Source organism: Olea europaea, chromosome 21 (assembly GCF_002742605.1).
Source record: "Olea europaea var. sylvestris chromosome 21, O_europaea_v1, whole genome shotgun sequence".
Classification (NCBI taxonomy): Eukaryota; Viridiplantae; Streptophyta; class Magnoliopsida; order Lamiales; family Oleaceae; genus Olea; species Olea europaea.
In genome coordinates, this window is record NC_036257.1 from 4,571,505 (window position 1) to 4,593,092 (window position 21,588).

Sequence of the window (21,588 nt, forward strand, 5' to 3'; positions counted from 1 at the left end):
TCCGATGAAGTGAAAAAAGATGTATACATACTGATACTGTACAGATGCCCCATTTGATCGACTCTTGGAGTTTCCATTTTTGGAGGCTATTACATCTCCTAGGTCTGATGAGAAGAAAACGTTATGCCTTTGGACAACAATTTGTCAAAAAGAGGGATCATTCTAAGTATTACAACATATCTGAGCAATGAATACAATGCTGGTTAAGAAGCCTGAAAACAAGGCTGTCGGGCTCTGGAATCAGAGCCGAGGTTAAGCTGTTCCAGAAATGAAAGGTCACTGACTTGTCTAGAATTATGTTGAACATAACATCTTGTTCAAGTCTTTCAGTTTCTGTCTGTGGTGCATAGAAGTATCTGTCAATTCATTTGATCGACTCTTGGAGTTTCCATTTTGGGAGGCTATTACATCTCCTAGGTCTGATGAGAAGAAAACGTTATGCCTTTGGACAACAATTTGTCAAAAAGAGGGATCATTCTAAGTATTACAACATATCTGAGCAATGAATACAATGCTGGTTAAGAAGCCTGAAAACAAGGCTGTCGGGCTCTGGAATCAGAGCCGAGGTTAAGCTGTTCCAGAAATGAAAGGTCACTGACTTGTCTAGAATTATGTTGAACATAACATCTTGTTCAAGTCTTTCAGTTTCTGTCTGTGGTGCATAGAAGTATCTGTCAATAAAGGATATGATATTAGCTCTCTTTCGGAGATAACAAGAGGAAAGAACTCAAACCAAGATTGCACATGCAAGAATATGGGATAGAACCTCAATTAGCAAACTATTAACCTAAAGAATTTGATGAATGTATAAGAAAATGTTCTAGTTCAGCTCTAATGCCATTCTTCAATGTTCTGAAGATATGAAAATATTCCAATTCTATTGCATCCAACTGTAACACAATAGTACCCCATTAGCAGAAAATAGGTTGTACTCGCCCAAAACTCGTCTTGACACAGACTTCTTCAGAGATATATTGACATAAGTTTCAAGGGCTAGACATAATAAATTCATTATTTGTAGATTCAAGAGATTCCGATTGTAGAATTAGGAAACTGGTCTGAATCCCCTCGAGTTGTTCTGAACAATAAATACTTCCAAGTGCTCGTATTTGATTTTCAAATTCAAATATACATTTGGTCAAAGAAATGCGTTGTAATCATTTATTTAACTTTAAATTTCCATGGAAATGTTAAATGCACCAAACACTCTATTGCACGGTTAGTTTCGATTTTAATACCAAATTTCTGATATAGTTGCTCTCCGACCACCAAAACACTGAATACGTCTCCTAGAATAAAGAAGCACTATGCCAAGAAGAGATCAAAATATACCTTGAAATACTAGAGCGATTAATGGGGAAAAAAAGGGATTGCGTCTGCAACTGGAGATCCATCTTCGCTTCAGAAATATCCTTGTTGCTCAAAAATTTGTCAGCCACTCTAGTCAAAAGATCAGCCCCATTCAACCTCAAACGGGTGTCATCATATGATCCATAAAACTCTGTTAAGCACTCCATAATGAAAGGACTGGAGAGAATATGACATGAGTTAGTATTGGGGGCGCAGGAAGTTTCTAATTATTGTGCAATTGCCAGACAAAACAGTAATTTTCTAGGAAATTGGTGAGAATCTAATCTTTGCCCTCCCAAACTTTGCCAAAATTCAAATTTAAGCACCCTCACCAAAAGGAAAGAGAAAAAAAACACAGCAAAATTTGGCCTAATCTTGTCACCACCCCTGGCCATAAGTTCAGCTTCACTTACTACATCTATTTTGCTTCTAAGTTGTCCAAAGTAAGCTGGTTTTACAAAATACCAATGGCATTTCCTTCCAAATTTAATGGTTGTTCACACTTACCAAGGACATTTAGAGCATGTTTGAGAATAATTTTTGAAATCATTTTTCCCCAAATCATTTTCAACCACACGTTCCATGGGACACATAATCTTTCCCTAATTTTTAACCACACAATCTCCCAAAAAAAATAAAATATAATAATAATAAATTCATTTTCCACTTGGAAAGACCTCTCCAAACAAACTCTTAAATTAAACGGCAATAAAGAGAAGGAAAATGTACTTGCTCACATAGAACTCCAGAGAAAAGATTGTTTACCATTAAGAGATGTTATTTCAGAAAGGCATATTATATATTAAATTTATTTATATACAATTGATGATTGCTAGTCTTAATGAACAAATCGCGTGAAAGATGACAACAATTCAAAAAAAAATCCTTTCCTGTTCTTTTTACCCCACATTTAAAGAGTAAAAGGGTGACAATGGTATATAAATTAAAAGCCAATGCATATCCCAACTTCCCATGACATTGGTATCTCAGTAAAGAATGGTTTAAAGAAAATAACTATTATATAACTGTAAGCATGAATAAGACTCAATGGCAAAAACACCATTTGCAGCAGACATGCAATGCTAATTGTCACGGACCTAGTTTTGTTACACCCGAACAATTAGAACAGTGCGGCCTTAACTTTCAACAATTCCCGTCCATCATGAGAAAATTTAGGTATGCATTTTCACTCTCACAAATAATTTAACCAATGAGGCTAAATTATAATAACTTGGAGTAGAGGATTTTGAAGTAAGAAATATATGGAAAATAAATAAGGTTTGGAGATCTTTCTTTATATAGAAATAAAAGAAAAAAAACTTTACAATCTCTCTAAAGTATAAACTCACTTCACTTTATATAATTTACAAATGAGACTACATCTCTATTTATAGGCGAAAACCTTGCAAGTTGCATTGGAATCAATGGCGAAAATTAATTTTGATCCAGGGGTCCTCATTGGTGACAAGTTGCATTAACCTCCTTTGATCAAGTTGCATGTTCTCATTGGAGATCAAGTACTTGTTAAAGTGTTGCCTCAACAATTTAAAGCCTACCGCAAAGTTCATAAAGATTTGGCTAGAAAGTATGAAGCCAAAAAATAATAACGCCATACCCGTAGGCAATGCACAATCGCCGTTATTTCTTTTTCCTGCACCTTGTAGTGCCACTCCGTATTATTCAACTTATGGCTTTCAAAGGCAATGGGATGACCTTCTTGCATGAGTACACCTCCAGTGGCAAAATCCGATATATTCATTTGAACTTCAAAGCTTTTGTTGAAATCCCACAATGCTAACACTAGCTCCGTCGTGACCGTAGCCTTTAAATCATCAAAACTCTTTGAAATTTCACAAACCATTCCCATCCTTGGGACTTTTTAAGCAAGTCAGTTAATGGAGCCGTTCTACATAAGTAGCCTTAAATGAAACGTTGATAGTAATTCACCAATTCAAGGAAAGACCACAACTCAATCACTTTAGTGGGTAGTTCCACTCATTGATTGCTTTTATTTTGGCTCCATCCATGCACAACCGACCATATCCGATGACTCTTTGAAATTTCACAAACCATTCCCATCCTTGGGACTTTTTAAGCAAGTCAGTTAATGGAGCCGTTCTACATAAGTAGCCTTAAATGAAACGTTGATAGTAATTCACCAATTCAAGGAAAGACCGCAACTCAATCACTTTAGTGGGTAGTTCCACTCATTGATTGCTTTTATTTTGGCTCCATCCATGCACAACCGACCATATCCGATGATATGCCCCAAGAAATTCACCTCTTCTTTGGCAAATGAACATTTCTCCTTTTTGATGAACAACTCATTTTCCCACAACACTTCGAAGATAATTTTCAAGTGCTCAACATGTTTCTTCGACATGTTGCTATATATGACAATATCATAAAGATAAACCACCACGAACTTATCCAAGTATAGATAAAATATCTTGTTTATCAAGGTGCAAAATGTGGCCGGGGCATTTGTCAAACCGAATGGCGTGACAAGCCATTCATAGGAATCATACCGAGTAACACATGTAGTTTTAGGCTCACCTTCCCCTGCAATTCGAACTTGATAATAGCCTTTTTGCAAATCAACATTTGTGTAGAATTTAGCACTACCAAGCCGATCAAATAAATTTGCAATCAATGGAATAGGATACTTGTTTTTCATCGTCACCTTGTTTAATCCTTGGTAGTCAACACACATCCGCAGAGTCCCATCCGACTTCTTTTGGAACATCAGGGCACCGTAGGGTGCTTTGGATGATCTAATCATTTCCATCTCAACAACCTCCATTAATTGTTTCCGAAGCTCCCTCAACTTCGAGGGTGCCATGCGATAGGGTGCCATGAATGGAGATTTGGCACAGGTCTCCAACTCGATGCGATGGTCCACTTTCCTCTTAGGCGAAAGTTTTTTTGACAACTCCGCGGGCATAACGTCCTTATTTTCATCAAGGACTTTGGCAATAACATCCAACAAATCATCATCATTAGTAGTGACTTCGGCTGCAACCGATGATTGGGCAATAAATGTCTGCTCACCTTTCATCCATCATTTTGCTAATTGCATAGCTGAAAGTTGTCCCACTTCTGTTCGCATGGAAACAATAGGAACCATGCATGACGATCCCTCATCCAAAATGCACATAGAACCAAAGGAAGGCACAAGAATTGCACTAACCTTCCTCAAGAACTCCAAACCCAACACTTGCTTGAAATCATCCATCAATGCCAGGAAAATATCAACGGGTCCATACTACAAACCCAGCCGTAGTTTAGCCCCTTGAACTACTCCAGTTAGTAGCCTTGCGATTGCATTCACCGTCTTAACAATCCACCTCCATGGTGAACGTTCAATCCTAACCTCCGTACTTCATCCTCCGTGATGAAATTGTGTGTGGCTCCTGTATCAACTAATACCCGTGTTTGCCATCCATTAATTCAGTAAATACGAACATCAACCCTTTTTCTCCATTCGTCCCCGAAACGGTTTTGGCATTCAAAGCATTGAAAAGTTGCAATGAACCTATGTGACTTGCACCCTCCTTGTCGTGGGAATCCTCCGATTGAGTCTCCGTGATGGATGCCAAAGATCCAAGCTTAGGCAATCTTGCATGAGATGTAGCCCTTTGCAAACGAAGCAACTATGAGGAGCAAAATTACCCCTCTTCTTGTCATCATACTCCTTGCGCCAAGTAACTTGCTTGTTGCCATCGGGCTTGTAATCAACTTCGAGATTTGGCCTCCAATCTGACTTACTTCATTGCTTGTCTTTTCTCACATCACCTCCGTCGTTGCCAATATTTTCTTTGGTTAGTTTGAAAGTCCTTGCTTGTGACTCTGTACTCCTTTAAAGATTCAGCAACCGCAATTGCCTCATCTACGCTTTTTACCCCACGACATTGTAATTCTTGCCGCACCTATGTTGTACATCCATCTAAGAAATAGAATAGCAAGACATCCTCCTGCATGCTCGAGATTTGAAGGATAAAGGTTGTGAATTCTTTTACATAGTCACGAATTGTCCCCTTTTTGTTTAAATTCCGTTAGTTTCTTGTGGACTTCGTACACAACATTCTCCGGGTAAAATTGCCCTCTTGGCTCCTTTTTGAAATCGTCCCATGCTTCAGACACACCAAAGAGATGCGGTGTCGAAAAGATACGTAGCAACAGTACGAACTGTCGTCGCTTCATCAACAAGATTTATGCCTTCAAAATAAACTTCCATTTGTAATGGAAAGTTTTCTACGTCTTTGGCATCTTGTCACCCATCATAATGTTTAGGATTAGAGTGCCCAATCCTTGGGGCAACAACAGTTGAAGCGGCACCTCTGCTTGTGCAAGTTGTAGATTGGTTGTATTGCTCGAACTCCTTGCTCATCCTTTCTATCATCATGGCCAATTGGTTCACTTGTTCTTGCATGGCGCAAACGATATCTCAGACTTTGGTTTGGAGACGACAAAATTGTCCATCACCGCGGCTTGTCCGACTACCATAACCTACACATCATCTTTCATCGTTTGGACATCATTTTCCAACGATGCTCGTGTGTCCATGGCCTCTTGGACATTGGTTTGGAGATTTCTAGCTTTTCAATAGCGTGGCCCTCCAACGCCTCAAAGGAATTTTCAAGAGATTCGACCCAATTACTCAGATTTGCGATGATTTGGTCAATTTTACCCTCCACGGCAATTGTCTCCTGAGTCTTACTTTTTCCTCTTGTTTTCTTTACTTCAATTGGGGCAGCACCTCGTCCCCATCTCAACCTCAATATCAACAGTTTGTTGAGAATCCGATATTATAATGGCCTACAAACGACGCTTTGATACCACTTGTCACAAGCCTAGTTTTGCTACACCTCGAACAACTAGAATCGTGCGGCCTTAACGTTTAACAATTCTCGTTCCTCATGAGAAAATGTTAAGTCAGTCTTTCCACGCTCACAAATAATTTAACCACCGAGGCTAAATTATAACAATTTAGAATGAAGGATTTTGAAGTAGGAAATATATAGAAAATAAGTAAGGTTGGGAGAACTTTCTTTGTATATAAATAAAAGGGAAAACTTTAAAATCTTTTTAAAGTATAAAACTCACTTCGCCCCATATGATTTACAAATTAGACTATAGCTCTATTTATAGGCAAAACCTTGCAAGTTGCCTTGAAATCAATGGCAAAAATAAATTTTGATCCAAAGGTCCTCATTGGTGGAAAGATGCATTAACCTCCTTCGATCAAGTTGCATATTCTCTACACTTCCAATGCAAGTTGTAAGTAACTTTCCAACTCATGCTAGCTGGCATCAAGTGGCAAATTTCTAGAATATTCCTTACAAGCAGAGAAAGTTAATTTCATAGTGCCAACTTGAATTTTGCTTCCACCATGGCATTATCTTGCAAGTGACACAAGTGGGACAAGTGGCATAAGTTGCACAAGCGGACAAGTTGTACAAGTTGCCCACTTGCATCCCCAAAACATCCGACTACAGGCCATTGTATTTTTCCTCCCAAAATGGCTAGTTTGGACTTAGAAAAATCTCATTTCCATGCTGGAAAGCTGCCTACGTCCACTGTCACAAGCTGTTTCGTCTTGCTGAAGCACACTGCCCGTGCTGGTTTGCGGCCACTGTCGGGACAGATCGGCTGCGACCTAGGAGACTTAATGGTGGTGATGAAAGAGCATACTACTTTTTTTCATTTTCCTCGTTACTGAACCATCACAACGAAGGTATACTGATTGAGCGACTTGGGAAAAAATTAAAAAATAATAAATAAAAACTGTATAAAGAAAACTGGCAGACCCAAATTATACATCTGTAATTGTGGTAGCATGCACACATAGGAGCAATTTTTGTTACAGAGAAGTAGAAAAATAGTTAACCAACAAGGGAAGCAGATTTGAAGTTTTAAAGTACCTGTGCTTTCTAAATGCCATCACAGCACCATTCAATGTTCTTCCAGCGAGCTCATCCTCCAGGCCAACTGTATTATTGAGTGAAGACAACGGCTTCAGTACTATGATGTCAGAATCAAGATAGATTCCACCATATCTAGAGAACACAAAAACTGATCAATGACGAACACATACAAAGTGAATCAATGCAATACAGCTAAAAAAATCCCCCCCCCCCCAGATTTGAAGTTTTAAAGTACCTGTGCTTTCTAAATGCCATCACAGCACCATTCAATGTTCTTCCAGCGAGCTCATCCTCCAGGCCAACTGTATTATTGAGTGAAGACAACGGCTTCAGTACTATGATGTCAGAATCAAGATAGATTCCACCATATCTAGAGAACACAAAAACTGATCAATGACGAACACATACAAAGTGAATCAATGCAATACAGCTAAAAAAATCCCCCCCCCCCCCCCCCCCCCCCCCCCCCCCCCCCCCCCCCCCCCCCCCCCCCCACACCACCCACTAACATTCTTTGCTTGCTTACTTGTAGAGAGCAGCAAGCCTGACAAGTTCACTGTAGTGAGTGGGATAGTACTTGGTCTTCTTCCATTCATGCCAGACAGAAGCAAATATGTGTGTTGGCGTATCCTTGAGCAACTCATCTAGATTTGGCATCACAACAGCGACCTTAAATCTGGAAAAAGCACAACAATCTATACTCCTCAAATTCATTCACTTCATATTATTCAAAAGCAGATCATAAGTTGGAACCTATCAAACCAATACGAGACACAAATACACATCTAAGGCTCATCTTTTGCAATAACAATAATGAACAGATTGCACATAGCAACGACTTATTGCCCTTATTCATCCTTTTAATATCAATCAAAGTTAAGATAATCAGACATCAGAACAAAAAATCCTACATGATTGAAAGCTGCTTCATAGAATGAAAATGCCATAGCAACACAAACAATGTCTACAGTAATATTGAAGGTCCATGGTTCAACTGAAATTGCTTAAATATGCAAACCCTTACATGGACACATAGACTTGAAGATCTATAGACAAAAGGTACAATCTTAAATAGAGAAATGTAGAAAACATATTCAAGAAATTACCCATCTTTCAGAAACCCATTGAAGAAATTCAGCTCAATTGTCTCAGAGAACACCACCACACAGGCATTTCTGTTGTGATAAAGAAGGCTCTCCAATCCTCTCTGCTGCCGAACACCAAACATCCAAGCCGGCGAATTCCAGACCATAAAAATCTTCAGCATACACCTCCCTCTCCTGAAAAATTCCTCCATAAAATCTCCAAAGGACAACCTCCCGTCCAAACCCGGATAATATCCCCACCTCTTCCCATCCGCATAAATCACTTTCTCTAAACCCTCACGACTCTTCACACCGCTACCATTATTTTTACCCAAAGTCTTTCTCTCCACCCTCCTCATTTCCCTGTCATCACTATTAAAATTTTCACCTAAATCTCCCTTTCTTGAGTCAGAAATTGACAGAGGCTTCTTAACCAAGAACGGGGTTTTCTTAAATTCGTTTAAAATACTCTTTTGAATAATTTTATCGCCTCTAGTCAATACTGTAATTCCCACCCCATCAGGATCCTGCAAAATTGGATTATTCAACGGATTTAAAACCTCGATATTTGACTTGAACATCCGATCTCTCCTCAAGAAATCACCCTTCTTATCAAACCATTCCCCCCATCCTTCCCTTAAAACCGATCCTTTCAATAACAAAGCATCCTCCATTTTTTTAACTTCACTCAATTTATTACGCAATTTTTCATCCACTAAAATGTCGTCAGATCCATAGACAGCCTTAGAATTATCACTATCCAGACCTAAATCTGACCTAAGCTTTGAATTGAACGGAACGTAGTCTTCCCATTCTTCAATTGAACGTTTGTTGTAGGATCTCCGTACAACGCCTGTTATGGGATCGAAGAAGTAATTAGAAGAGACCCCAGAGTTTTGATTTTGATTGCTTTCGTCATCTTCGTCTTCCGGTTCTGCTTCATCGTTATTGTTGTTAATGTTGATGTCTAAAGCGGCATCGTCGAGCTCGTCTATTCGATCGTCATTGGATCTTGAGGTGGTGAGGGAGTAGGAATCTAGGTCATCGAGGAGCGGGTTCAAGGAGAGGGAGTCTTGGGAAAGAGGGCGGTGTTGGGGGTGGGATTGGGAGTTGAAGAAGGAGAGGCGGCTGTGGAGGAGAGAAACAGATAAGAGAAGAAGGATGGCGGCAAGTAGGGCGCAGATATGGGCGCCATAGCGGGGCCGCCGCCGTGTGCGGAGGTGCCGTAGCATGTGAGCGTGGTGGCGGAATGTACAGTGGGGAAGTGTTTTTGAGGTTTCTAACCGTCAACCGTAACACGTGATAAATACCACTGGAAGCCTGTCTCCAAGGCGGAGAAGTGGTACGGCGTGTAAATCTTTTGAAATGTGTAAACAAAAAATAATTTGAATATTTATAAATAATTCTAAAAATATGAGCCAAAAACAGATATATATTTTATGGAAAAGTCTACTTGTACATAATTTTATAAATAGTGTTTACACAATCACACCTCTCACACGGGATGGGACCTGCGTCGCGTGAAAAGTGTGGATATCTCTATGTACAAAAATTATGTACATCTAACAAAATTAGATTTTATTATGTTATCGTTGACATACCGTATGAGAGGGCGGTTGTTAAAGACACACTTGGACTATAGCAACTGGAAACAAGAAGTGGATGAGGACGTATGCAAGTTTACAAACGAGGCAATAGGAGATATATGAAGTTAACCACTTTGAATTTTATCATTCATGAAGTGTACATTAATCTCGATATGCTTCATTCGAGAATGGAAAACTAGATTAGAACATAAGTAGGCAATGCTAATGTTATCATGATAAATTTTAATGTGATGAATGAGGATCTCTCAATTTCAAGAACAGGCTTTAGTCAAAGTATATCAAAGGCAGTGTTTGCAACATTAAAATCTTAGACTTGAGCAGATGAACGGGCAGTAGACTGTGTCTAGTGAGATAACCAAGCCATGTGATTGTGATTAAAACAAACAATGTGAGTTCCAACACTAGTCCGATCATCGGTATTCAATGCCCAATTTGTAGGGATGGCAATAGGGGGATTGAGGCAGGCATTTTCTGTCATCCTTCCCGTTGATAAAAAACTTATATCTTGAAATGAACTTCAATCATATCAATAAGCTATTTAAGATATCATGCATTCCTCTACAAATACGAGGAAAGCAAGAGTTCTATTATTTTATAACGCTATTCTTTTATTTTTGTGTGATGAAAAATTTATATCTTAAAATGGACTTTAGTCATACCAAGATAAGCTATCTATTCCTCTACAAATACGAGGAAAGCAAGAGTTCTATCATTTTATAATGCTATTCTTTTATTTTTGTGTGATGAAAAATTTATATCTTGAAATGGACTTTAATCATACCAAGATAAGCTATCTATTCCTCTACAAATACGAGGAAATCTAGAGTTCTATTATTTTATAACGCTATCAATAATAACAATATCACAAAATGCAATTTCACCGTTCGAAGAAACGTCCCTTAAAAAGAGCTACCATACAAGGGTGGAGTTTGGGTTAGGCCTAATATATATCATCGCGTGAACATGGCATAGCCCAATGGATATTTGATCAGGCGGACAAGATTAGGGATAAACAAAAGACCTAGCAACAAGTCAAATCAAAATCAAAATAGCAGTCTTGAAACTGTTAATTTGGTTTCATGGGGACTTGTCAACATTTCGGTTCAAAACCAAACCAAATTGCTTAGAAAGAGGTGGAGGTTTCAATAATTAAAAATCATTAGAAATGGGTGGCTGACTATTTATCTCTTGGTTAGAGGGAGATGCTTTCAATTCTAGTGAGAGAAAGTCACACATGAATGCCTTGATTTCTTGAGTTTTTTCTTTGTGTTATGTTTGATTTTTACTTCATCTTAGTGAAAATCGAATTTAGCATTTTCCTTTTCAGTTTGGTTTGCTCATATTTGAGTTTTGGTGAAATATTTTCTGGTCTCGGTCATCTTCTTTACGGTTCCAACTTTGGACATAGCTGTTGGTTCGTTTTTGCAGCTTCGGGTTTCAGGTTTCGTGGTCAGTTCCTCCACTAATTTTGATTTGCTAAGGTAGGTTGTGGCCGGTTGTAATGTTCTACTCGATTATTGCTTCTACTCCCACTCTTAGTCTTGCTTGCTGGAAACAGTTTTCATATTGTGGTTTTCTTCCAGCTTATTTTTGCTGGAGTTTGTTCCTCTACTTGTTTGGGTGTTGCTGGTTTTCTTTGGTTTCAGTTTCTCCGAGACGTGAACAATTTTGGAATATGAATGCCTTGGGCAAAATTGTGTCAAAGGTTGGGAAACCCATTTCAACCGATAAAATTACGGCAATTAGAGGCGACTTTCCTATGCAAGAGCTTTTGTTAAAATTGATGCTTCTATCGAACTTGTGCGGGAGGTTAAGATTAGACTTTCAAATGGAACGTTAAGGGAACAAGAAATTATTTTTGAACATGAACCAAAATTTTGCGGTTCTTGTAAAATTTTCGGTCATAGTTCTCTTGAATGCAATTTAAAACATGGAGGGGCGGACAAAGGTAAGGCCAGAATTGGGGTATCTACTAATATTCAAACTCGGGATGCTCATGGGACTAAAAAGCTAGCTGGAAAATTAGCTGCAAACTCACAGCCCACTTCAGCTCAATCGACAGATTGTGGGAAAGAAACTAGACAGCAATCTGGGATTTTTGTTGAGCAACAAAGGCAGCCTCTTAACCAAAATTCAGAGCACCCAAGTGATGTCCATTGAGCCCAAATTATGGAGATCGGAGAAGAGCTGTTTGTGGAGGTTGTTAGCAAGAAAAATCGGAGAGCTCATGTAAAGAATAATGCACGTTCTTTAGCACCTATTTCTATGGTAGATTCTTCAGCAAATGTCAATGAAGCAGAACCAAAAAAAATTGGAAATGAAAAGCTCAAAGGTATTGTTGTTGAGCAAAGAAAACTGATTACAAAATTTGGCAAGAAGAAGGGTACATCCCTTGCTTCAACGTCATGAAGCTTGCATTTTGGAATATTAGGGGTATGAATTCACCCCTTAAACAAAATGGAATTCGTGAATTTATCAAGCAACGTTGCATTGATATTATGGGTATTTTGGAAACAAAGTTGGGGGATCAAAAATTGATGAGAATTTTGAGGAATAAGTTCGATGGCTTCATGTATGTCAACAATTTTGGAACTCATAGAGCCGGACGGATCTTGATTTTGTGGAATCCATCCAAAGCATTTTTGGATGTGATGGAGGTTTATCCGCAAATCATTCATTGTAAAGCTACTTGCAAGGTAACATCTTATACCTTTCTTGTTAGTTTTGTTTATGGATTTCATACCGTGGTTAACCGGAGGCCACTTTGGAATAACATTATGGAGTTCAACGCTAGTATCTCATCACCATGGTTGATTCTTGGTGACTACAACAATGTTCTTAAATTTGATGAGAAATGTAATGGGGCGGATGTTACCCCTTATGAAATCAAGGATCTTAAAAATTGTTGCCTTCATGAAGGTCTAATGGATATGTGGTCTATTGGTTGTTATTACACATGGACTGATGGTTCGGTTTGGAACAAAATTGATAGGGCAATGATCAATGATATTTGGGTGCAAAATGGGGCATATGTTGTTGCAAATTTTCTACCCTCCAGTTGTCTTTCTGAACATTCCCCTTGCGTTGTTTCCGTTCATGACCGTGTTGGGGGCGGAAAAAAACCTTTCGAGTTTTTCAACATGTGGACTTCCATGATATCATTCAAGCTTGTTGGATTTTTAATGTGCAGGGGACAAAACAATTTATCCTTTGCAAGCAATTGAGCAAACTAAAGGAAGATTTGAAGGAGCTTAAAATTAAGCATTTTGGGCACATTTCGACTAGGGCAAATGAGGCTAAAATTGAATTGGAGGCTGCCCAATTACAATTACATAATCAGCCCAAGAACGTGGATTTTCAACTCTTGGTTGCTAAGTTGAGAAAGAAGGTCATTGGTTTATGTGAAGCGGAAAGAAGTTTTTATTATCAAAAGACAAAATGCATCTTCCTTAAGCAAAGTGATAAATGTACAAAGTTTTTTCACTCGGTGGTCAAAATGAACTCTAGGAGGAATTTCATTGCTTCTATTCTTAAAGAGGACGGGATGTATACCACTTCACAAGACCAAGTTGCTTTGGAATTTGTAAATTTCTATACCAACTTGCTGGGTAAATATGAGGTCGTTCGGCCGATTGACAACGACATTATTTGCAATGGGCCTTTGGTATCTTTAGAACAAGGTAATGCATTGGTTCGGGACATTTCTATTGAGGAGAACAAAGAGTCTCTTTTTGGGATTGGAGATGATAAATCTCCCGGATCGGATGGGTACACTTCATGTTTTTTCAAAAGAGCATGGGGTGTATTGAACATGATTTTGTGGAGGCTATATTATGGAATTCTTTTCATCGGGATCCATCTTTAAGCAAATCAACCATGTGGTCATTGCTTTGGTACCAAAATCTACTCATGCACCTAGTGTTGGGAATTATAGACAGATATCTTGTTGTAATGTGATCTATAAAGTGATCACAAAAATCCTTGCATCTAGATTGAGGCCTATCTTGAGAGACATTGTGGACCAAAAACAAGCCGCTTTCATTAAAGGTAGGAGCATGATGGAAAATATTCATCTTGCTCGAGAACTCATGAGACAATACAATAGAAAGAGGGTAGCTCCAAGACGTCTCCTTAAAATTGATTCAAGGAAAGCTTATGACTCGGTTAGTTGGAACTTTCTCAAAAGTGTACTTGAAGGGTTAAATTTTCCTTTGAGATTTGTTCAATGGATTATGGAATGTGTTACCACTCCAACATATTTCATTGCTTTGAATGGGAGTATGCATGGATTCTTCAAAGGCGGGAAAGGTCTTCGGCAAGGTGATCCACTTTCCTCTTTTTTGTTCATGTTTTGTCTTGAATATTTTTCTAGAATGATCAAGGATGCTAAAAATTATAGTGAATTTAGTTATTACCCGAAATGTGGTCTCCGTAAGATAACCCATTTGGCTTTTACGAATGACTTGTTGCTCTTTGCAAAGGGAGATGCTATGTCTGTGGAAATTCTCATGAATTGCCTTAACAAGTTTGGTTTAACGTTGGGTTTGAATATCAAAATTTTGAAATCCAGCTTATAAACAGCTGGGATTTATGGGTATGAGCTTCAAAGAATCATGGAAATCTCAAATTTTCCGAAAGGGACTATGCCTTTGCGTTACTTAGGTATTCATCTTGCCTCGGAGAAGCTCAAAGTGAGTTCTTATGCTTCGCTCCTTGAAAAAATTGCGGCTGATATTGGAGCTTGGAATTGTTCATCCATATCTTATGCCGAAAAAATGGAACTCATTAGGGCAGTGCTTCAAGGAGTCGAATGTTTTTGGCTTTCGATCTTCCCCATCCCGACTATAATTATATCAAGGATTGTTAGCCTTTGTCAAATATTCCTTTGTGGATCAAAGAAGTCTTTGGTTGCGTAGAAGGATCTTTGCCTTCCAAAAGAGGAAGAGGGTCTTGGATTAAAGGACTTGAAGAGTTGGAATTTAGTGTTACTTGTTAAATCCCTTTGGAACATTCAACATAAAAATGTTACTTGTTAAATCCCTTTGGAACATTTAACATAAAAGGACACTCATGGATTCAGTGGGTTCATCAATTATATCTTAATGGGACTTGCATTTAGGAGGTTCGTCCTACGAAATATCATTCTCCGCCCTTCAAGAAACTACTGGAAATTAGAGACATTTTGCATGAAAAAGGTGTTGGCCAATAGATTTTAACTAATGGACAGCTTGGGGCGTCGGGTCAAATGGACCCTAGCATTATCCTTTCTCGGCATGCTAGTTTAGCCTCAAATTACCTTGCTGGGCATGCATAGAAATGGGCCAAGCTGGGCAAAATCTAGACAGTCATAGAGATAGGTAGATAGTTCGATTCGGCAGGCAGTTTCTGGGTTTTTTGGAGCAATTTCTGGGCTATTCGGCTGAGGATAAATTCAGCACAAAAATAGCCTATAATTTCTTTAGGCTTAAGGGTACATTCAAGACTTGGAGAGCCAAAGTTTGAAAACCATGAATCACTCCGAAGAATTCCTTTTTACTTTGGTTAGGGGTTCAATCTAAACTCCTAACTAAAGAAAAATTGCAATTCTTGGATATTGACCGTAATTGTGTATTTTGTGGGCATTTGGCGGAAACTTGCAACCATCTTTTCTTTAAATGTTCCTTCACATCTACATTATGGTAGAATGTTAGGCGATGGCTTGGCATCAAGAGATCTATGACAACACTTGCTAGTACTCTAAAGTGGTTGAAAAAGGAGGCCCGTGGGACTTCATGGCTAAGTAGGGCGAAGATGATTGCTCTTGTTAGCACTGTATATAACATTTGGTTAACACAGAATAGGAAGATTTTTGAAGATCTTTTGGCCAACTGGATTGCATTGTGAGACGGATCAAAACACACATATACAAAGTTATGTTCACTTCGTGTCCGAATGTCTTGATCCATTTTGAGTCTTTATCATTGGGTCATTGACTTTTTATGCATTTCACTTATTTTGTATTTCCCGGGTATGCTCGGAGTAATTGTATGTGTTAATGGACTTTTGATTGCCCGGGAATGCCCGGTGTACTTGTATATGAAACATTTCTTATCAATGATATTTACATTTACCGATAAACAAAAATCATTGGAAATTATACTTAAACTTTCACCAATCAAAAAATTACTTATTGTACCAAAAAATATGATATAGTAGTTCAAAGAAATAAGGATTTAAATCACTAACTTTGTATATGTTAATTTTAAATAACTAAAATTGTGGTTTGAAATCAAACCAAACAACATTTAAACACTTTGGTTTGTAAATAGTTCAAAAATTGTTGAAATCGAATCGTGTTCATCCCCAAATAGGATAAATGTTATACCTTAAATGTTTGAGTTGCCTAAGTGAAGAAAGAATACAACAATTTCATAATGAACAATTGAAGAAGAAAATGAACGAGAAAAAAATGGGGTTTCAAGAAGAAGAAGAATTTATGATAAGAGAAAATCAATTTAGTTCATCTAATTAAAGGAATATATTACAATGAATAAGACGACATCTTTATATACAGTGAAGAAGCTAAAATCAAAAGAATATCTAATAATCTAGAACTTTATTAAAATATTAAAAGTAATCTAATCTAATCTAAACAAATATAATTTAATTAAACTCTATTTTAAAATTCTAAATAAATAATGTCTTTATCCTTGTCTTCGTTTCTCATTGTTTCTCTTCGGTTGACAGAACTTGACTCCAACGAAATAGACTACAACTTCTTAATTAAGGAGGGCAATCTTTTCTTCTTGATCAAATAATAAAATCGATCACGTTATAACAATTGAATCTACAAATCAAGCCCAAGAGTATGATCTCACCAAGAAAGATGATCTTTGCTTTTAACCAAGTAACAATAAAGAACTTTAAAAAACGAAAGCTCATGCAACTCATGCCCAGAAGTAAATCATGCCAAATCCCATGTTAGCAGCTTCATTCCATATAATTAAACATGCACGTCATTAATTAAACTATTACAATAATTTGTATTAATTATAATGATGGCTATATTTTTCTGTAACACTAAAGTCATGCTATCAATTTAAACTCACATATGTACATGTGATACATGTGTTGCAATAATGTTTTTTTTTTTTTTTTTTTTTTTTTAGCTTTATTTGATATGCTAACATATACTCTAATCAAATAAATATATGCACATAATATATTATATTAGAACATTTATGAAATTTAATTCTATAAGCGAAAGTAGATTAAATACGAACTACCAAGATGTCTATTTAGTTGAGAGTACAACTACGTATTCTATTCTTTAGAACAAAAATATGTTTTTGTATTTGACACTACTAAAAGATAATGTTAATATAATATCATGTGTATCAACTATCGTTGAAGGGTACGAAAGAACTAGTATTATTTTATCAAATAATACAAACTTATATATTGAGGATGCACTTTATTCTAACAAATTTAAAATGAACTTTCTTAGTTTTATAAATATCTACTGCAATGGATTACATTGAGACTATGCAAAAAATAATATTAATATTTTTTTATAATTTCTCTTGTATTAGACCAGAAGCAGACAAAAGAAAAATTCAGGACACCTCCCTCGACATGTAATATATATTCATAAAAATGATTGAATCAAACACTATCACGAACCAGAAGCATCAACCTATCTTGCAAACTATTCTTGACTAGATATATATGGCATTTTCTATAAATCTCCTAGCTAGTATGATATAGTTTTACACCAATTCAAAGACATTGGAATGATGATGAACACATATTTCGTTGCCTAAGAGATACTATTGAGATTATTATATTCTTGACAATTGGGATCTTCTTTTGTGAGATATGTAAATACAGGTTATCTCAAATTCGTACTAAATCGCAAACATAATATTTGTTTACACATGATGGAGTAACTATATCATGGAGTTCTGTAAAGCAGGCCTTTCCATCAACATCTTCAAATTACTAATTATAAAGATTCTTTAAAGTTTTTCAAAGTATTAATTTTTTTTCTTTTAGAAAATTAATTTTTTTTAGTTATTTGTATGTTTCTAAATTAATGATTTTATAAACTTGTTTATTAATGACAATGGTTAATTTTCAATTTTATAGTTTTGTATATTATATGAGAAAATTTATATATTTTTTCCCTTTTTGTTATGTATAAATCATTTTTTAGTTATAGACCAAAAATTTATGTTATTATATATTCAATTCATCGTAACTAAAAATAAATTTTTCATACATAATAAGTCTATAAATAATTATTTGGTATTACACAATGAAGTAAAAAATTTGACTAATTTCTTTCAAAATATTTATAGAAACTAGTAAATAATTTATGAATTATTTATAGCAATTACATAAAAATGACAACAAAGTATTGCTTGTTCCATGGTGAGGTTTCATTCCTCTTATCCAGAGATCTAGTGTTCAAGCTAAAAAATTTATCCAGTGAACTACATTAGACAAGGTTGACGATTTTACCAAAAACTCGCTACTTCACTTGATTTTTTACTAGGTCGCTTGCATTCTTCTAATATAATCCTATCGATCTAGTTAAGGGCCTGAGCAGTTGGTTCACTAGGCCAATTAATCGGGGCGAGCCGAATTTGATAACAATAATATTACAAACTCAAAAGAGGCTATATAAAAAATGACAAGACAAAAGTATAGTTCTTAAGATTTGCACGAGCTTCAAAAGGCTAGTGATACCAATTTTTAACAAAATTTCTGAAGTAATGATGTGGTTGACTTATTCACTAAAGCATTATGGACGTCTATATTCAAGAAATCCCACACATGCACCCCATAGGTAGAAGAGATGAGCCCTCAACGCGGTGAATTACGAAGCATTGAAGGAGAAAGTCAAAAAGTTGAGTCGAAACAGCTTCACTAGAGAGGCTGTCTACCGAAGTGGATCTCTAACCTTGTTTTTCTTAAAAAAAAAAAAAACCAAATGGTGAATGGAGGATGTGCATCGATTTTTTCTGATATGAACCAAGATTGCCCCGAAAGATAGCTTCCTACTTCCAAGTATAGACCAATTTGTGGATTTTACGACAGGGTACGTGCTACTAAGCTTCATGGATGCATATTCAAGCTATAATCAGACACCATGTTCTGAGTCGACGAAGAAGATACCTTGTTTGTCATAGATAGGGGCTTATATTGCTACATGGTGATGCCCTTTGAGTTGAAAAATGCTGGGCTACCTACCAAAGGTTGGTGAATATAATGTTTGCCGACCTCATTGACAAAACCATGGATGTCTACGTGACAACATATTGGTGAAAAGCCTTAGGACAGTAGATCACATAAACGACCCAATGAATGCTTTTCAAATTTTTGAGAAATTTTAGGATGAGATCAGATCTACTAAAGTGCGCCTTTGGGATGGCATCCAATAAATATTTGGGTTACATTGTTAATTCGAGAGGAATCGAGGCTAACCCCGAAAATTTCATGGCCTTAATTGAGATGAGGCCACCTCAGAAATCTAAGGAGGTTCAGAGCCTCAATGGAAGAATTATTGCCCTTGGTCGTTTTATCTCTAAGGCCACAAACAAAAGTTTGTCATTCTTCAAGATCCTTAAATTGGGAAAAAGGTTTCAGTGGACATCGGAATGCGAGGAGGCGTTTCAAGCATTGAAAAAACACCTGGGATAGGCTCCCCTTCTGTCCAAATCAAAGCCAAACAAGCCTTTGCTACTAAGCAATTTCAGATGAAGCTATTAGTGCGGTCCTCGTGAAAGAAGATGAGATGCACCAACTATCCGTGCATTATATTAGTAAAGCCCTATTGCCGACAGAGACTCACTATCCAGATATGGAAATGTTCGTGCTCTCTCTCATCATGACATCAAGAAAACCGAGGCCATATTTCCAAGCTCATTCTATTTATGTGTTGACTAGTTTTTCCCTAAAACACGTACTCCAAAATAGAGAATTTACCCATTTCTCTATTTGTTTAGGTTGTCAAGAAAGTCTTCAAAGCCTTGGCCTCGACCATCAGCCTCTGTATAGTAAGAAAATCCGACTTCAAGGCCTCTTCTTTGCGAAGTCATTTGCAATAGGAACAAAAGAGACTAAGTTCACGATTTGATAAAATGCTCTATGAGTAAGGTTCAAGAATTTACCTTGAGAGGCCATTATTTCATTGTTGACGAAGTGAATATTCTTCCTGATAAGCTTGTGGTACAATCTACTCTTGCATAGGAGCTAGAAAATAATGCAGATAGTGTCGAAGTCTTCTGTCGACAGCTCATACCGAGGCAATACACCTACACAAATGTAACTATTAGACACCAAACAGGAATATGTATGACATAGAAATAGTTCCTAAAGTACTCACTAAAAGTCATAAACTTTGTGAGAACCATCAAAGGTGCCAGGGGATTACCCTCTATTATGTCCCATCTTATAGAAGCGCAGCACCACGAGCTCTTTCAATCTTTTATCAATCTTGGTAGATCAAGCATAAATGGAGTGTGGCCTCCATAACGTAAGATAATACCACCCCCTCATCTTATCGCTTATGTGGTTACCTTGGAAATGTAGAGAGTTTGAAAAATAGAAAAGAGCATCTCTACCCCCATAGGAGGCTTCCCTCTACAACATCCACCTAACCATTTGGCTCCAAAAGCTCGAGTTCAATTGGGTGGGGGCTGAGCCTTAGGAACTCAAGAGAAATTGAAAGAATGGATGAATAGGCAACCTAAACCAGCTTTGAAATGGCCTCGTTTACAGCTAAGCACCCTGGCCTCAGGTGATAGGCTCTCCCGTTAAGGTCTGGAACTAAAAGGCCTATGCTATCTGGAATCTTATATTCCACCCACAGTTTCATTAAGTTAGCAGTACTCATCATTGAAGGATAGTCAGATGCTACCCAGTAAATCGAAGTGTCACGAGACTATCTGGCCTCTTCCAAATGTTTTTTCCCTAAGTATGGCCCTAGATACCTTGTCTGAACCTAGTACAGTAGGTTCATCTAACCTAGTTTCTACTAACTTGACCCCCACCACCTCGTCTATCAACTCAAAAGCCATTTTCAGAGAAAATGAGAAAAATGGAGGGAATGTTTCGAATGATTTACCTAGACTAGAGGTATGGTTATCGGAAGTTCATTAGAAAACCCAAAAAATCATAGAAGATCGTTCAAAAACCCAAAAAAATTTGCAAGAACTTCGTCAGAGATTGTGCTTGCAGGACGAGAGTATTTTAGCTTTCACCAAAAGCGAAATGTTTACAAAATGGAAGAAATGCCTTTTATAAACAACCTCACTTGATCGTCATGGTTGGACAATTAGGACCGTTCATTAAAACATGAATCCAAGTCGTTAAAACTAAACGTCAAATACACTCAATGTCTATGATTTGACGGTGATGCACGCACTCCCATAGGATGCGTATTCTCGAGCCTCAACCATCGCTTGCCATGATTAGTAGTGGCAGCCTTTTCTTAGGAGCAAGCGACGATTCAACTGATTTTCTTGGAAACGTGCAGCAGGTTTCAAATCGTTAGCCAAAATCACTCAGTGCCTCTACTACCCCAATTTTTTCAAAACTGCAATCACCCAGAACCTCATCCACCTGTGAGACAGT

General features: G+C 37.4%; 3 protein-coding genes across 3 annotated transcripts; 1 reads left to right on the forward strand and 2 right to left on the reverse strand.

Annotated features, from left to right (window-relative positions):
- Positions 1–361: 361 nt before the first annotated feature.
- LOC111370423 (uncharacterized protein At4g19900-like) lies at positions 362–7,427 on the reverse strand. The gene is made up of 3 exons (XM_022992115.1): positions 7,275–7,427; positions 1,333–1,527; positions 362–671 (listed from the first exon to the last, which is right to left on the reverse strand). The coding sequence occupies exons 1-3, from the start codon at positions 7,292–7,294 to the stop codon at positions 485–487; spliced, it is 402 nt and encodes a 133-aa protein (XP_022847883.1). The 5' UTR covers positions 7,295–7,427; the 3' UTR covers positions 362–484.
- Positions 7,428–7,799: 372 nt separating this feature from the next.
- On the reverse strand, positions 7,800–9,709 carry LOC111370422 (uncharacterized protein At4g19900-like). Its single transcript, XM_022992114.1, has 2 exons — positions 8,384–9,709; positions 7,800–7,953 (listed from the first exon to the last, which is right to left on the reverse strand). Exons 1-2 carry the CDS (start codon positions 9,592–9,594, stop codon positions 7,800–7,802), a joined length of 1,365 nt encoding a protein of 454 aa, XP_022847882.1. The 5' UTR covers positions 9,595–9,709.
- Positions 9,710–12,374: 2,665 nt separating this feature from the next.
- Positions 12,375–15,178, forward strand: LOC111370020. Its single transcript, XM_022991733.1, has 6 exons — positions 12,375–13,061; positions 13,160–13,771; positions 13,836–14,511; positions 14,632–14,831; positions 14,886–14,993; positions 15,089–15,178. The coding sequence occupies exons 1-6, from the start codon at positions 12,375–12,377 to the stop codon at positions 15,176–15,178; spliced, it is 2,373 nt and encodes a 790-aa protein (XP_022847501.1).
- Positions 15,179–21,588: the final 6,410 nt, after the last annotated feature.

Coding starts and splice junctions, on each gene's coding strand:
- LOC111370422 (XM_022992114.1), bottom strand. CDS start 9,594: ATGCTACGGCACCTCCGCACACGGCGGCGGCCCCGCTATGGCGCCCAT. Junction 7,954..8,383: donor AATGGGTTTCTGAAAGATGG/GTAATTTCTTGA, acceptor TGCTTTTTCCAG/ATTTAAGGTCGCTGTTGTGA.
- LOC111370020 (XM_022991733.1), top strand. CDS start 12,375: ATGAAGCTTGCATTTTGGAATATTAGGGGTATGAATTCACCCCTTAAA. Junction 13,772..13,835: donor TTTTCAAAAGAGCATGGGGT/GTATTGAACATG, acceptor TCCATCTTTAAG/CAAATCAACCATGTGGTCAT. Junction 14,512..14,631: donor CAAGTTTGGTTTAACGTTGG/GTTTGAATATCA, acceptor TGCGTTACTTAG/GTATTCATCTTGCCTCGGAG.
- LOC111370423 (XM_022992115.1), bottom strand. CDS start 7,294: ATGGCATTTAGAAAGCACAG. Junction 1,528..7,274: donor ATGGCATTTAGAAAGCACAG/GTACTTTAAAAC, acceptor TATTCTCTCCAG/TCCTTTCATTATGGAGTGCT. Junction 672..1,332: donor AATCGCTCTAGTATTTCAAG/GTATATTTTGAT, acceptor CTTTATTGACAG/ATACTTCTATGCACCACAGA.